General features: G+C 46.0%; 2 protein-coding genes across 2 annotated transcripts in view; both read left to right on the plus strand.

Moving 5' to 3' along the window:
• Positions 1-15714, plus strand: part of LOC138374230 (NACHT, LRR and PYD domains-containing protein 7-like) — a 672516-nt gene that overhangs the window by 455429 nt on the left and 201373 nt on the right.
• On the plus strand, positions 1117-11200 carry LOC138374884 (T-cell-interacting, activating receptor on myeloid cells protein 1-like). Its single transcript, XM_069458100.1, has 6 exons — positions 1117-1183; positions 5204-5239; positions 5377-5587; positions 7055-7440; positions 10630-10768; positions 11151-11200. The coding sequence occupies exons 1-6, from the start codon at positions 1117-1119 to the stop codon at positions 11176-11178; spliced, it is 867 nt and encodes a 288-aa protein (XP_069314201.1). The 3' UTR covers positions 11179-11200.

A 15714-nucleotide genomic window follows, 5' to 3' on the forward strand; every position in this document is an offset into this window, starting at 1 on the left:
TATCTCATAACAGTCAAGTATCCAGGATATACAAAGAACACTTACAACACAACCACAAAAAACAACCCAGTGTAAATATGAGCAAAGGACATGAACAGGTATTCCTCCAAAGAACAGATACAAATGGCCAATGAGCACATGAAAAGTTCTCAGTATCATCAACACATAATTTTTTAAAAAGGGGAAATAACAAGGGTTGGGAAGGATGTGGAGAAATTGGAATCTTCAGACATTGCTAGTGGAGTGTAACATGGGTGTGGAAAACAGTTTGGCAGTTCCTCCAGAACTTGAATAATGTTGAATTACCATCTAACCCAGCAATTCCATTCCCAAATATACCGCCCAAAGAGCTGAAAACAGATACTCAAACAAATCATCGTATATGAATGTTCACGGCAGCACTATTCACAAAGGGGGAAAGGTCCATCAATGCACAACTGGATAAACAAATTGTGGTACATACATAGTGTCGAGAGCAAGACCCAGTCAGGTGGAGGAGCCAAAGACCCTAACAATGCCAACACCAGCAGTAGGCGCCCACAGGCCTTGTCCCGCTGTATCATCTATGGATTTGGAGTCACCAAGGTGGACTCACTGCAAGGTGCTGGTCAGAACAATGCTTTAAACACAGAAAGAACGAAGACACAGCATCCATAGTGTGGGTCAGTTTCCCACGGCCAGCAGGCCCCTAGCGATTTCTGAGCAGGGCAAGGAACTGCATGTACCCCTTTTGTCTTGTGGGTGAAGACTTGTTCTCTCCTCCCTGGGGGCAGATTTATTAGTGGGATTGGCCAAGTGCCCTATGATGGGGGGGCATATATAATATGTAAATATGTGCCATGTAATACGTTTAAGCAATTCAGGGAAGTTCACTGCCTACCCAGAAGATGGCAAGATTTCTTTTAATAAGGAAGAAGAATCTGGGGCTTCCTATAGTTTGGAGACTGAACACAACTGTGTTCCGATAAAAGCTGTCCACAAGAGAAGTGCTTATGAGGCTGTTTACATCACCCTGTGTCGCAAAAGCTCTGGGTCACATGACAGGAAGGATGGGAAAGGAAGATGTGAAGAAGTCACTGCTCACATTGAGCTGTTCTCCCTCCTGTGGTGGCAGAAATGAAGGTCCTTATGACAGGCTGCAGGGCCAGTCTGGTCCCCACATTCCTTTCCCTCTTCTGCTTTGGTAAGTTTCTTGAACGGATACATTGGGATTAGTGATGGGTGGATTGAAAGAGAGAAATGTGGGTAAGGTAATAAGGTCGGAAATAAATAATGACATCAGCTTGTCTTCACTGCTTGCTCATATGTGCCAGAGTCTGGTGGCTTCAGATGCACTTCCTCTAATCAAGTATTGTCAACATTTAAAAATTTACATTCTATATTCATGATGGTGCTCTATGTCTACAGTTGCTCTTGTTGATTTATTTTACATTTTACTTTTAGTGACAATATTGTTTATGTAAATACGAGTGTTCACTGGAAGATGGACATTTTTTATCAAGCCTTTAAATAATGGGGTATCACTTACTAGACATAGAAGTTCGCAGTACATGTGTGTAGAATGAAAAGGAAGAATATGTTAGGGCATTCTAGCCGTGTGTCATTGCTCGTCAAGTTTCTGAGCCCATTGCTAGACACTTCCTTGTCACAAAGGGTGATTAGCCAGAGATAGAGGTATACTGAGGTCAATCTCTAACCTGAGAATTTCTCCTAGATGTGATCAAAAGTGTGTAAAGTGACTCAAAAGGGTAACATCTTTCTGATGCCCAGATAGAGGCTATAAAATACTGTGTCCAGCATCACCCGAAATCATTCCACGTATCGTCTGTGGTTCTTTTTCCACAGTGTGGGAAATACCACTCGGGTCCTTGAAAACAGTCCTCAGAGATGGGAATTGGGCCCATATTGATGAATGAGGACTCAGACGGGCTGAGGACTCCTGCTCAGGGTCCCAGAGAGGGTGAGCTGAAAAGCAAACACTCAAACCCAGGCTCGTCTGGCTCCAAAGTCATTGGTGTTTCCACTCGGTCATAATGGGAGACTAAGAGGGACACATGCATGGGTTCTTCACAGTGGAAATGTCTTCGGAGTGGGTGAACAGATGCGGATTGGGGAAATCATCAGAAGATAAAACAGGAGCAGCTCAAAAAGTGTATGATGCTGAGATGCAGCTCAGGGTGTCGTTTGCAGGTACCAAGAAACCTGGTCTCCTCATACAGGGCCATGCATGGGTCTTGGCTTGGTTTTGGGCATCGTGACTTAGTGCTGTCTGTCTTCACCATATTTCTCTCATGCCAAGACTCTAGAGGAGTCCCTTCGAGCCCCGTCTTGGGATAATGAAAGGGATTTGAGGCCCTCAGATTGTGTTTCCGGGGGAAGAGTGAATCCATCCTATTTGCTTTGGAAACTCCACTCCTGCACATTCTGGTTGAGCTGCCTTGTGAAATATGTGACATGGTGCTAGGGCTCAGTTTCCTCGTCTGTATAATGGGGATAATGACGATGATCTTCGGGGCTATCTTTACGATTAAAGATTATGTAAGTACATGATGATTATTGTTATTTTCATAGGGGAATGATTCCTTTATCATTCCCTCTCCTCCCCCTGGCTCAGACACTACGATTTAGGTTGGTTCAGACTCCTGAGTGTGTCCAGGTGTTCCCAGGTTTCTGTTCTCTCCACTCTTTTCCTCCTTCCATTCCTGTGGAGCCACCGATTCTGCTACATTTCTTTCAATACCTCGGCACAGTTCTATTAATTTCCCCTTTTGAGATCATAAAATTTAATTTTCTTGATGTATCCATGTAACTGTAGCAAAAATTCCTGGTAACATCTCACTTTCGCCCTGACAGACTAAACTGTTACTCTATACTTGGGAAAGAGGAAATTTCTGATCTTAGGAATATATAAATTTATGTCTAACAACCTCCTTTATGTTAGATTAACCTCTTTCTATCAATAATATTTGTTTAGAGGCTTGGTATGAATTTGAAGACAATCTTAGTACTCGGGCAAAAGTCTATCCTCCCCCCCATATAGGCATTTAAGGAAGGTTGGTTGTGAACCATTGGATAAGTCATGGATCACTTCTGCTGGGAAGTCTCTTTCTCAACCAATTCATTTTGAATGTCTTTTTGGAGGCCCTAGGAAATGTTTGTCCAGTTTCGGTTAGAGCAGCGCTTCTCCATGTTGGCTGCATACTGTACCATCCAGGTGTCAACCGAAGAATCGCGAGGTTTCCATAAATTTGGAGAGGAAACTATTTCTCCTAAAGAGCTGTGGTCTACAGGTGGCTCTCCTGACAGGCTGGGCTGCAGAGCCTCCAGCAGAGACCAAAAGCAGACATTTTAGAGGAAAAAAAAGGGAGAGGTTGAGATTTATGCCCAGGGAGTTGACCAAGTACACGCATTCCGTAGGTTATAGGAGGAGCTATGAATATTCACCAAGGGGGTTGCACGGATGCGTAGTAAGCAAACATGCAAGTTACATGCAGCCCGTGTTCACTTTGGGGTGGAGACTTCACAATTTAAATACATTAGAATTAACCCCTATATGTCAAAAGGTGAAGCAGGGACATGAAGACACTCAGTGCACTGCCTCTGTAAACTAGCCAGAATCCGACCATGGTTGGTGGTCTCTTAGGAGAAAGTTACTGAAATCAGTCTCTTGTCCAGGCCATACTGTAGTTATGGCTTGTGGAACAGGGGGTCAGTCAGTCAGCATCTGGCGAACAGTGAGCTGCAATTGTTTCAATGTTGTTTAGCTAAACCAGTGCTGGTTTAGCTGCCAGAGAGAAAGAAACAACCTTGTGGCAGTTAGAACATAGTTTATTCTTTAAGCATAGGAGTGTGTGACTTAACCCTTGTCCGACAAGGTCTTAGGTCTTGTTTATAACTTGGTATCTCATTGCCTTAAGGAGTCTGTTCCATCAGTCTTATGATCTCTCTTTTAATGTGGAAAATATTAAAAAGTACTGATGTCTGCGCACCATCCCGAGACCTTCTGTTCCAACTCTCCTGCAGTTGGGCTGTGCACTGGGATTTTCACCTTCTCCTCCAGGATCCCCAAGTGTAGTCAAGGTTAAGAACAATTGAGTCAAAGTATTCTGCAAATGCAGCCATATGTGAAGCAGAGGAAGAATGTGTGTTTTCTCTTTCTGGAATGTCCATCTGGATTTCTGAGTTCTTTTTTAGGGAACCAGCAGTGAACTTTGCCCTGTTTGGAGTAACAAGGGATGAAATCACATAATGGAAAAGATTGGTTCAGAAACCTTTCAAGACTAGAGCTAAGATGGTCACAACTAGCCCTTTCTAATGAAAAGGATGCTTCCACCTTTCAGCAAAATCCTTACCCAAGCAAATGAATATGGGTGATTATGGTGTCATTTTGGGGGTGGGGTAAATCCAGTGGGAGGAAGAAATGAAGATCCTATAAGTTTGCATCTTTTATCTTCCTGGTAAGATCTCTCTGAGTCATGCTTAAACTTGGGCATCTCTTTGGTCAGTGAGTATGTATCTGCTGAGGTCCTACTATGCGCCAGGACTTGTGTAGATTCTAGGGGTGCCGGGGTGCATGGCACAGAATCCCTCCCTCCCAGGGGTTCACAGGTAGTGACATCTTGTATCTCCCATGTTAGGAAGTAAATAGACTTTTATAAACTCTAAGATTTTATAACTAAATTGTTTCTGTCTTAATTTATGTCACTCAAGGCACCAAGCAGCCTTTGGTGCTTACTCTACCACAGATGAAACTGTACGAGATTTCTAAGGTCTTGACTTCATCAGGGTTAAACAAGGGCACCTCAATCCCCAGGGCTCGCCAGTCTCCTGTGTGGTTAGCGCCTGCTCCCCCGGGTGGAGAACATGTAACAGAGACACTGGTACAAACGGTCAGACTAGTTTGTCTTTGGTTTAGAACACGTCAGTGGAAGGGTTTCTGGCATATCTGCGGGACCAAGAAAGACCTGGAGCATGTGTAGGTGAGAGGGACACAAGAGGGCTCAGGAGAATCACTGAGAACCATGGAAGGGCTGAGACAGGAGCTGGAGCCACAGTCCAGTGTGGGGACAATGAGAACTCCTGAGTGCCCGACCTCCAGGGGTCTGTTCTCAGCAGGAGCCTCTGGGGTGTGCCCAGGGGTCTGGGCAGGGCAAACATGTTGGCTCCAGGCAGGTGCTTGTATCTCATGATGATTCTTTTACAGGGTTGTGTGCTGGCCAAAGAAACATAACAAAACAAGGTGAGTATTTCTTCAATTAAACCCTCCCTGATCCTTCATCCCAAATTCCCTTCCCCCCTTTCCCTTCCCTTTCTTTAAATGGGTCCTGAGAGCAGGTGAGTGAGTCAGACCCGGCCCTGGGCTCTGCTTCCTTCCAGGGTCTCTGCCCAAGCCCTCCCTCCGTGCCTGGCCCAGCTCCGTGGTACCTGCCAACAGCAACGTGACTCTGCGGTGCTGGACTCCTGCCAGGGATGTGAACTTTGTTCTCAGAAAGGGAGGAACTGTTTTGAAGTCTTTGATGCCACCTGGTTCTGTGCAGGGCCTGGCTGAATTTCCCCTCACTCATCTACAGCTCAGTGATGCTGGAAGGTACACCTGTGAGTACAGCGGACGAAAGGTCCCCTCCACAACGTCACAGCGCAGTGATTTCCTTCTCCTATTGGTTACAGGTGAGGAGGGGGTGACTTTGAATGATGTGGGGGGACAGGGACGAGGGAGGAAGCAGAGGAAGGGAGGGAAGAGTGGATTCCATTTCCGGAGTAGTTGGTGAAGGGGGAGGGAGAGAGACAGGATCACAATCAAATGCCTTGGTTTGTCCAGGGCTTGCTGGAAGAGCCCTGCCCTGGAGCTGGGAGAAGGTCAGAGCCCCTTGACTTACCCCCACTTCAGGAGAACAAGGGCAAGTGGGGGACCCCAGGCTTCACCCCACAACCTCAGAGCCTTCCTTCTCTTATAGGATCTTTACCTAAACCAATCTTCCAAGCCCATCCAAGTCAGAAGGTGACTGAAAAACAAACTGTGACTCTGAGGTGCCAGAAACCAGACTATATGAGTGGGCTTAAAATGTTTGCTCTGCTGAAGGCGGGAACGTCACTGCCCGTACAAAAAAAGAGTTCAGAAGGGAACGGGGTGGAGTTCTCCCTCCAGAAGGTGACATTCAGTGACACTGGGAACTACAGCTGTGTGTACCATCAGACAATGGCCCCTTTCCACGCCTCGTACCCCAGCGATCATCTTGCCATCTGGGTAACAGGTAAGGTTTTGCATGATTTTTAGGAGGTATTGTTTTTTTTTTTAATGGGAGATAATTTGTTTAATTATTCCCTCATTTTTTCATCACTTGGACTATCATCCCTTTACAAATCTCTTTTAGGATTTCCACTCCCTCACCTTTTTCAGGCCCTGCATTCTTGGATAATTTCCCATGTTGGGCCGGGCGCGGTGGCTCACGCCTGTAATCCTAGCACTCCGGGAGGCCGAGGCGGGTGGATCGCTCGAGGTCAGGAGTTCGAGACCAGCCTGAGCAAGAGTGAGACCCCGTCTCTACTAAAAATAGAAAGAAATTATATGGACAACTAAAATATATATATACAAAAAATTAGCCGGGCATGGTGGTGCATGCCTGTAGTCCCAGCTACTCGGGAGGCTGAGGCAGGAGGATCGCTTGAGCCCAGGAGTTTGAGGTTGCTGTGAGCTAGGCTGAAGCCACGGCACTCACTCTAGCCCGGGCATCAGAGTGAGACTCTGTCTCAAAAAAAAAAAAAAAAAAATTTCCTATGTTGCTCTTCAACACGATTAATCCCACCATCAGCTGAATTCCTTCCAGGACTCTGTGCATCTGTTAAAATTCTGGTTAATCTCGGTGTTAGTTATTTTAGTCCCAGCAACGATTTCCAGACGTGGTGTGTCCACGGCTGCGTGACGTTGTATCATGGAGCAGTATCTTCTCATGTCTCATGGCACAGCTGTTCAGCTTCCTCTGAAATTACCTTCTGTTTCCTGCTCGAATTCTGCATCACTGGATGCTATACACACCTCACCTCCCCGGCCACGTAGATGCCCTCTGCTGCCGTTGATTCTTCCCGCGGGACACCAGGAGCCGAGGAGGACCCAGGCTTCTCCTCATGACCTTTCTTCTCTTACAGGATATTTACCTAAGCCTTCCCTCCGTGCCCACCAAAGTCCTAAGGTGACCGCTGGAGAAAAGGTGACTCTGTGGTGCCAGAAGCCAGCCCACATGACTGGGTTTAAAATGTTTGCTCTACTGAAGGCAGGAACGTCATCGCCCGTACAGCAAAAGAGTTCAGAAGGGAGCGGGGTGGAGTTCTCCCTCCAGAACGTGGCAGTTGGTGACTCTGGGAACTACAGCTGTGGGTACTACCAGACAACCGCCCCTTTCTGGGCCTCGTACCGCAGCAGTTATCTTGAGATCTTGGTGACAGGTACTTTTTTTTTTGATTTTTAGAATTTTTCTGATTTACGCAGAGAGTATTTGTTCTGTTTTCAATTCTTGCTTTTTTATTACTTGCACAGCCATCTTTTCAAATCTTTCCCTGTGTCATTCCCACTCCTTTGCCAGTCTTGTCCTGTAGTCCTGGAGAATGTCCCACTTTGTCCTTCGAAATTATGAATCCGCCCATCGGCACACCCCCTTCTACTCTTTTCTGCCTCTCTAAAAAATTTTGATTTATTGTGGCATTAGTGATTTTATTTCCAGCAACTCGTTCTGATTCTGAGAACAGCCTTCTGCCTCTGTGTCATGAATGGAGTATCCACTCGGGTCTCATGGCGTTTACTGTTAGAATTCTTCTAAAATTGCCTTGTTATTCCCAGCCAGACTCTGCTGTATTGGATGCTGCATATTCTACTCCTAAGGGCTGTGAATCCCCATTGCTGTTGTTTACTCTTCCCATACAGCCAGTGAATGTTTTACAATTAGAAATAAAGTACTACATAGTCAGTATCGGGAGGAGGAGGAGAGGGCTCCCCCTTCTGTAATGGTGGCGTCATTACATTTGTCTGCCTGTGGATTTTGCCTACAGGGGGCATTGTTGCCGATGGATTTAGAGAAGAACTTTGCAATCACTGGGATGTGCCAGGTGGGATGGTATCAATGTAGGCTTCTCTTGAGAACCAGGGCCACTGCCAAGCGTAAGCCTTTCTTGACTGAAGCTGAAATGCACAATTTCCCAGATACTTAGCTGCTAAACTTCACCTTTTTAACGCTCGTTGCGTGCACAAAGTTAAATTTTGTATTGGATGCTGAGCCAGCCACTGAATTTCAGTGGCGTGTGTGTATGTGTCTGTATGTGTGTAAGTCAGATATTTTACTCATTACTTGGACAATCTGAAATTGTCATCCCCCTCTCTCCACCCCATTGATTCCAAAGACACATAAGGACTGGTGATACGTCGGAACTATGTTACCTCTCAAATGCCGTTGTTGCCAAATACAAAATACCAAGCCCTCTACTGAAGAAAATTGAGGTCTGGTATTTTCCTGTCTTGGGGATCACTCCCTCACCAGGGAGTGATCCAGGACCTTAGTCTTGTGGGGGTGGAGCCATCCTGTGCGGGTGTTTGTCATACCATTTCAACTCCTCTCCCAGGATTGCTCTTTCAGCCAGTGCCATATCCTCATGTTGGCCGGCGCCCCCTCGAGGTGTTCAGGGTGTTCCCCGCTGTCTAACACTGATATTCAGTATTCACCCCAGTTCCTGCCAACCAGCCTGGTGACATAACCATAGGATCCCCTGTGGTCATGGTGCACGACACCACATCTCTGTTAATAAAAACTGCTCCTCCAGAGACACAGCCCTGAATGATGGGGGTCCCCAAATGCACAGGCCTCCTGATAGCAAGGTTGCAACTGGCGCTCTTCCTGTCCTCACAGGGGCTGGTCACTATTCTCACCTGGCTTCTCTGGCCCCATGGTTCACCCCCTGAATTCAGGACAATCCACTACGGTCCCATCGAGGACACCCCAGTCAGCTGCGGAAATGATGTGGTTTACGTGGGCGTCCTCGCGGTATTCTGTGTGGATGCCTCGGGTGTGGTTCGCATTCTTTCTGTCCCCCTCACATGACAGCTGATGGGACCATTTGCCTCGGTTCCTGCCATTCACTTCCCTCTCCTGGAGAGGAAGCCACAGTCACCCACCCTCCAGAGGCTGCAGTTCCTGATGGCTTGGGGACACTCTGAATTCAGCGCATGTCCCACCTTGGTTGAACTTGTCACTCTCCCCGTCCTGGGCCCAGACGCCCGACGGCGGGCACTCCCCCCGCCCCCCGCGCGCGCAGGAGTTTCTGCAATGGAGGACGTGCTGCACCGACGGCAGGGTGAAGCCAGGCGCCCTTCCCCATCTGCCCAGGCGCAGGTGCTGCTGTGGGCCCCAGAGGGAGCCCAGGTAGGGAGGGATGTGCCCTTTCCTAGTGATGCTGGCGTTGTTGGCACCATCCACATCGCGCCAGTCCCAGCTCTCACGCAGATCCCCTGGGGACAGGTGCTCAAGAGGCCTAGGGCATGTGCTGAGGCCTCACTGTGACAGCTGGTCCCCCGCAGGGCTGGGTAGCAGGTATGACCTCGGGGGAAGTAGAGGCCCACAAGCTGCAGCAGCTCGGGACCCGGGTCTCCTGAATTCACTGGGTATGCACAGGGTCAAAGAACTGTGCCCCTGATCTGACCCTACCCCAGCCACCAGCCACTGTGGTTTAGTGGCTTGTCAAACAGAACTCATTTTCCAGGGTTCCTGGTGCCCCATGGTGGGTGGCTGCAGGCTCTGATGGGCCACCCTAATCCTGGATTTCTGAACCCATTTCCCAAATGCCAGGCAGGTCCTTTCTTGAGAGATGCTCACCATTCACAGAGCAGGAAGGCTGGATCCTTCTAGAAACATGCCCCTAAAGGAAAATTTCACTTGGCACATAAATCATGAAATCTACATTTGACTCCCAAAGATGCTTTGAAAGGTTTCCTGCCAACAAAACTCTTCTTTATCAAATGAGGAACCAAAAGCAGAAGTGGGACCTCCAGGAATTGATTTCGTAACTTGACAAGGGCTTCTCACTCCATCCCACTCCCTGTGAGCCTGGGCACGGTGAGTGAGTCACACAGTGGCCTCCTTCCTCTTGTCAGAAAAGGCTCGGGCACTCTGTTCCAGGGTCTCCACAGCCTCTGCCGTGGGTTCCTCACTGTGCAGTCCCTGACGAGCTGGCGGGCTCTTGTCCATGCTCAGGGGGCACCTGCCGGGCCCAGCCCCTTCCTCTGCCTGCGCCAGGCTGTCCTCCTTAGACCACCAGGCTGTCCTCCTTAGACCTTTTGTGTTGCGCCTTCTCATAGATCAAGGGGCGGGGAGTGGGGAGGAAATGTGGGAAGGTGGCAATGAGGTGAAGAGGAAATTGGTGAAGGAAGAGAGAAAAGTCAGAGAATACAAAGCAAAGAACATAAAGGAACACCCAGGCCAACTCCTGGTAGAACCTCCCATTTTGTCTCCAGTAATTAACAGTTTAAGGAAGGTACAGCTGACCACTGCCAGGAAATGCAAGTGGGCATGTGAGAGTCGGACTTAGTAGATCCACCTGGGAGCGAGGGGTGTCCTTTAGGGCCAGTGCTGAGCCCCCTCTCTCTTCCAGCTCCCCCAGGGTCCTCATCAGCTGATTACACCAAGGGTAACCTCATCCGACTGGGTCTGTCTGCCTTAGTCATGCTTGCGATGGGAGCTTTGCTGGCTGAAGCCTGGTGTAGCCGGAAGGCGTCTCCAAGTGAATCCAGGTAAAACACCTGAGCATTTCGCTTTCTTCATGGGCTATTGTAGTGACAGGAAGTTCTCGAAACACCAAACTCTACCACCAGGATTCTGTGTTTCTCAACAGGGGCACAAATGGCATTTTAGGTGGGATATTTCTTTACAGTGTGGGACTACCTTGTTCATTTTAGGAATATTACTACCCCTTTTGGTCTCCCGTTAAACAATTGAAGCCCACCTCACTGTGGAAGAAGAAAAACAGCAACACAATCACACCGTTGCAAGCATCCCTGGACGAGGAGGGTGTGAAGTGATGCGCCCCCTGGTGGAGAATCTGTGTATACAGTTCAGGAGAAACGATATTCCTTCTCTTCCTCCTCTAACCTCGGGTCTGTCCTCCACCCACAGGTCGCACAGCTGCGGAGGGGAACGATGACATAGACCTGCTGGCCCTTAAGACTTTTCTGTGCAACCTGCGTTCCCAGCTCCAGGACGGGATGATGGCTTTCTTCTTCCTGCATTCCTCACCTGGGACAGAGGCTAGAACTGGACATAAGCCTCACCTAATACGTGTTTGTGTACTTGCATAAATACTAAAAACTTCAGAGTCAGGCAGGGTAGCAGGTCCATTCTCAGTGGCAGCGAACTCTTCCTCCATTTGAAAGTGGAGGAAACGTTGCTTCCTATGTAATATTTCTTATTGCTTCTCCTCCATTCTATTTTGTGCTCTGGAGTGGCATTGAGTCAAATATTGGAATATATGTGTTTATAGTACATGTCTTTTAAATTCCATTTCATATGTTTTCAACATCTCACCTAATTTTGTAAGAATTTCAGTCTATCCCATGGCCTCTATTTGCTCTTGAATTGCACCCAGTATTTCTGATGCAGATGTAAAATATTGTCAAATATATTTTCATTTTTAAGCTCTGTTGTTGTTTCTTATCCTGGAGACCACATGTTGCTGAGCATCCTTTCACATATTATTGTTTATATTTCTGATAAATTACTGATTAAATACTTTGCCCATTTTTAATTAGGTTATTTATTTTCTTAATATGGAGTTGCAAAAACATACGAGCTGGATACAAGTCCATTGGCAGACATACGCTTTGCAAGTCTTTTTGTTTTTAACATTTTTAAAAGCAAAAGTTTTGAATTTGGGTGAAACCTATCAATCATGAATGTTTTTTCTTTTATTGTTAAAATTTTGTATTCTACCTGAGAAATCTTCATCTAACCTAAGGTGAGGAGGATTTGTGTCCTTGTTTTCTTATGTAAATTTTCTAGTTTTACCCCTTATATATAGGTCTATTATCTCTTTCAAGTTAATTTTTGTTGTCCTCTTTGACCAAGTATGTAGCTCTGGGGGGAACACACGTGGAGCAGTGAGGGAGGAGGGGGACACCCATCTCGCCAGCCAGATCAGCCGAACCAACCCTGGTGATCCGGGGTGTGTGTGACAGATGTTGCCCTCACATCCCAAAAGGTCCTTATAAAAGTGAATAATTGAAGTATGATACATCCATACTGTGCAATACTACTTAGTAAAAGAAAAAAAAAGTAAAACACCATTCACTCAAACAACAACTCGATGGATATCAAGGGCATTTTACTTAGTGAAAAAAATCCACTCTCAAAAACTCACATGCTGTCTGATCCCATTAATATAACAGCCTCAAAATGACAAAATTTTAGAGACAGAGAACAAATTAGTGGGTGCCAGGGTTGAGGAATGAGAAGGTGCGTGTGACTGTAGACATTTAGAATGAGGGAGACCTTTGTGGGGATGGAGGAGATCAGTAAGTTGATTGTGCTGGTGGTTACCTGAATTTACACCTATGATGAAACAACATAGAACTGTGCACACACATTGTGCCAATGTCGACTGGGTTTTGACATTGCAATGGAAGTATAATGTGACCATTGGGAGAAACTGGGTGAAGGGTACGAGAAACTGGGTGAAGGGTACGAGGAACTTCTCTATCTTCCTTTTGCAACTTTCTGTGAATCTATAATAATCTCAAAATAAAAAGCTAAAAAATGGTATCTGATTGAAGAGGGGAAAAAAGCACAATCTAAAACACAGTCTAAAATAGACAGGGGTAGTCATGCATCAGGGAGCGGGAGCATCACTAAATGTGCTCCACGAGCTGGCAAGGTGGAGACTGCAGCCAGAGACCGTGGTAGAGAAACCAACAAGGGATGTTTTGGTGTTCCTCACCCAGATTGACTATAAATCCAGAGCTCTGTGCATTTTGACTACTCTTGACGAGACAGCAGCTGAAAGAGTCTATTCTCAGCAGAAGCCATGAGATTCACTGATTGGAAGGAGGGACAGAAAAGCCCTCCTTACACCTGAGAGCACCAGGAACAGGCGTGCTGAAAGGGCCAGCCACATGACACACAGTCCAAGAGCAGCCCCAGGCCTCCCCCAGCACCCTGAAGGATGCAGAGGACAAAACCAGGCACTGTCTGCTGCCCTGACCTCAGATTTAACAGTTACAAAAGGGGGATCTCAACTATAATGATGTGAGAACAAGACCCATCAATCATCTGATGAAGGCCAACATAGTGGGCGCTGTTATGACAGGGGCTCCGTTCATCGTCTGTGGCTAGTGAATCTCACTCTTGCTCTGTAAACCTATCTTGTCCTTCCTCAATAAACTTTATTTCACCCTTGCAAAAAAAAAAAAAAAAAAGAAAAGAAAAGAAAATCAGCATGATGAAAGGAAATAAATAAAATGAAGGACTTAACATCTAAGAGAATTGTGTGTATTATGACCAGAAATTAATTTTTATAAGTACAACCTCAGAGTTATAAGAAAGGACATAATAGTCCTAAAGTAAGAATGAGTATTTATGAAAAGGAGGGATACTATTAGCAAGAATAGTACAACAGATCTTTTTTTTTTTTTTTTTTGAGACAGAGTCTCACTCTGTTGCCCGGGCTAGAGTTCCATGGCGTCAGCCTAGCTCACAGCAACCTCAAACTCCTGGGCTCAAACAATCCTTCTGCCTCAGCTTCCCGAGAGGCTGGGACTACAGTCACGTGCCACCATGCCTGGCTAATTTTTTTCTATATATATTTTTAGCTGTCCAAATCATTTGTTTCTATTTTTAATAGAGACAGGGTCTTGCTCTTGCTCAGGCTGGTCTCGAACTCCTGACCTCAAGTGATCCTCCCACCTCAGCCTCCCAGAGTGCTAGGATTACAGACGTGAGCCACAGTGCCCAGCTGACAATGGATCTTAAAAATTGGCAATATAACTTCCTGTGACTGGCGTGTTTCACTTAGCACAGTGTCCCCCAGGTTCATCCATGTTGTTGCAAATGACATGATTTTCCTCTTTTTAAAGGCTGATAGTCTTCCACTGTGTATATAATATATACCACATTTCCTTTCTTTCTTTTTTATTGATGCATAATAGATATTCATAGTTTTGGGGTATGTGTGATAATTTAATACATTCATATAATTTGTAAAGATCAAATAAGTGTGCTTGGGATGTTCATCACCTTAAATATTTGTCTTTTGTTTATGCTAGAACTATGTGAATTTTTCTCTCCTAGCTATTTTGCAATATGCAATAGATTATTGTAAACTGTAGTCACCTGACTGATTTCTCTAACACCAGGTATTATTTTCTTCTATCAAACCACATATTTGCACCCATTAATCAACTTGTCCTCATCCCTCTCTCCTCCTTACCCTTCCCAGCCTCTGGTAACCACTGACCTACTGTCCATCTTCATGAAATCCACTTTTTTAGTTCCCACATATAGTGAAAACATGCAATGTCTGTCTTCCAGTGCTTGGCATATTTCACTCAACATAATGACCTCCGGTTCCATCCTGTTGCTGCAAATGACAAGATTTCATTCTTTCTTTCTGGGTGAAGAATATTGCATTCTATATATGCACCACATTTTCTTTATCCTTTCATCAGCTGATGGGCACTTAGATTGATTCAATGGCTTGAAATAGCCAATTTAAAATAAATAAATAGGGCCGGGCGCGGTGGCTCATGCCTGTAATCCTAGCACTCTGGGAGGCCGAGGCGGGTGGATTGCTCAAGGTCAGGAGTTCGAGACCAGCCTGAGCGAGACCCCGTCTCTACTAAAAATAGAAAGACATTATATGGACAACTAAAAATCTATATAGAAAAAATTAGCCGGGCATAGTGGCGCATGCCTGTAGTCCCAGCTACTTGGGAGGCTGAGGCAGTAGGATCGCTTAAGCCCAGGAGTCTGAGGTTGCTGTGAGCTAAGCTGACGCCACGGCACTCACTCTAGCCTGGGCAACAAAGTGAGACTCTGTCTCAACAACAACAAAAAAAAATAAATAAATAAATAAATGCAAATATATAAAATGCAAATTTTACACCTGCACCAGAAATACTGGATACCACTCAAGGGCAAATTGGATGCCATGGAATGGACTGGAATTCTCCAGAACTATGTAAAATATCAGAAAAATGTGAAATAAAATTTAAAACATGTATATGATAAGTACATAAATTCAAATATTTAGCCAATTGCTTGTCCAGAAGTACAAAATAGGGAGAGTGGAGGGGAAGCAAAATAAATACTATACAGGAGCAATGTTTCCTCCACTTTCAAATGGAGGAAGAGTTCCCTGCAGCTGAGAGTGAACCTGCTACCCAGGCTGACTCTGAAGTTTTTAGTATTTATTCAAGTACATAAAAACGTATTAGGTGAGTCTCATGTCCAGTTGTATCCTCTGTCCCAGCTGAGAAGTACAGGAAGAAGAAAGCCGTCATCCCGACCTTGAGCATGTCCCAATGCAGCCGAGAACGTAGGTCCCACAGAACACCGTTAAGGATCAGCCAGTCTAACTTATCATTCCCCTGGCACTTGTGGGATCTCTGGGTAAAGGACAGATCTGAGGTTAGGGGAATGAGGGAGAGGAGGAATATTCTTTCTCCTGGCCTCCAAACGCAGGTTCTCA

This window comes from Eulemur rufifrons, chromosome 24 (assembly GCF_041146395.1).
Source record: "Eulemur rufifrons isolate Redbay chromosome 24, OSU_ERuf_1, whole genome shotgun sequence".
NCBI lineage: Eukaryota > Metazoa > Chordata > Mammalia > Primates > Lemuridae > Eulemur > Eulemur rufifrons.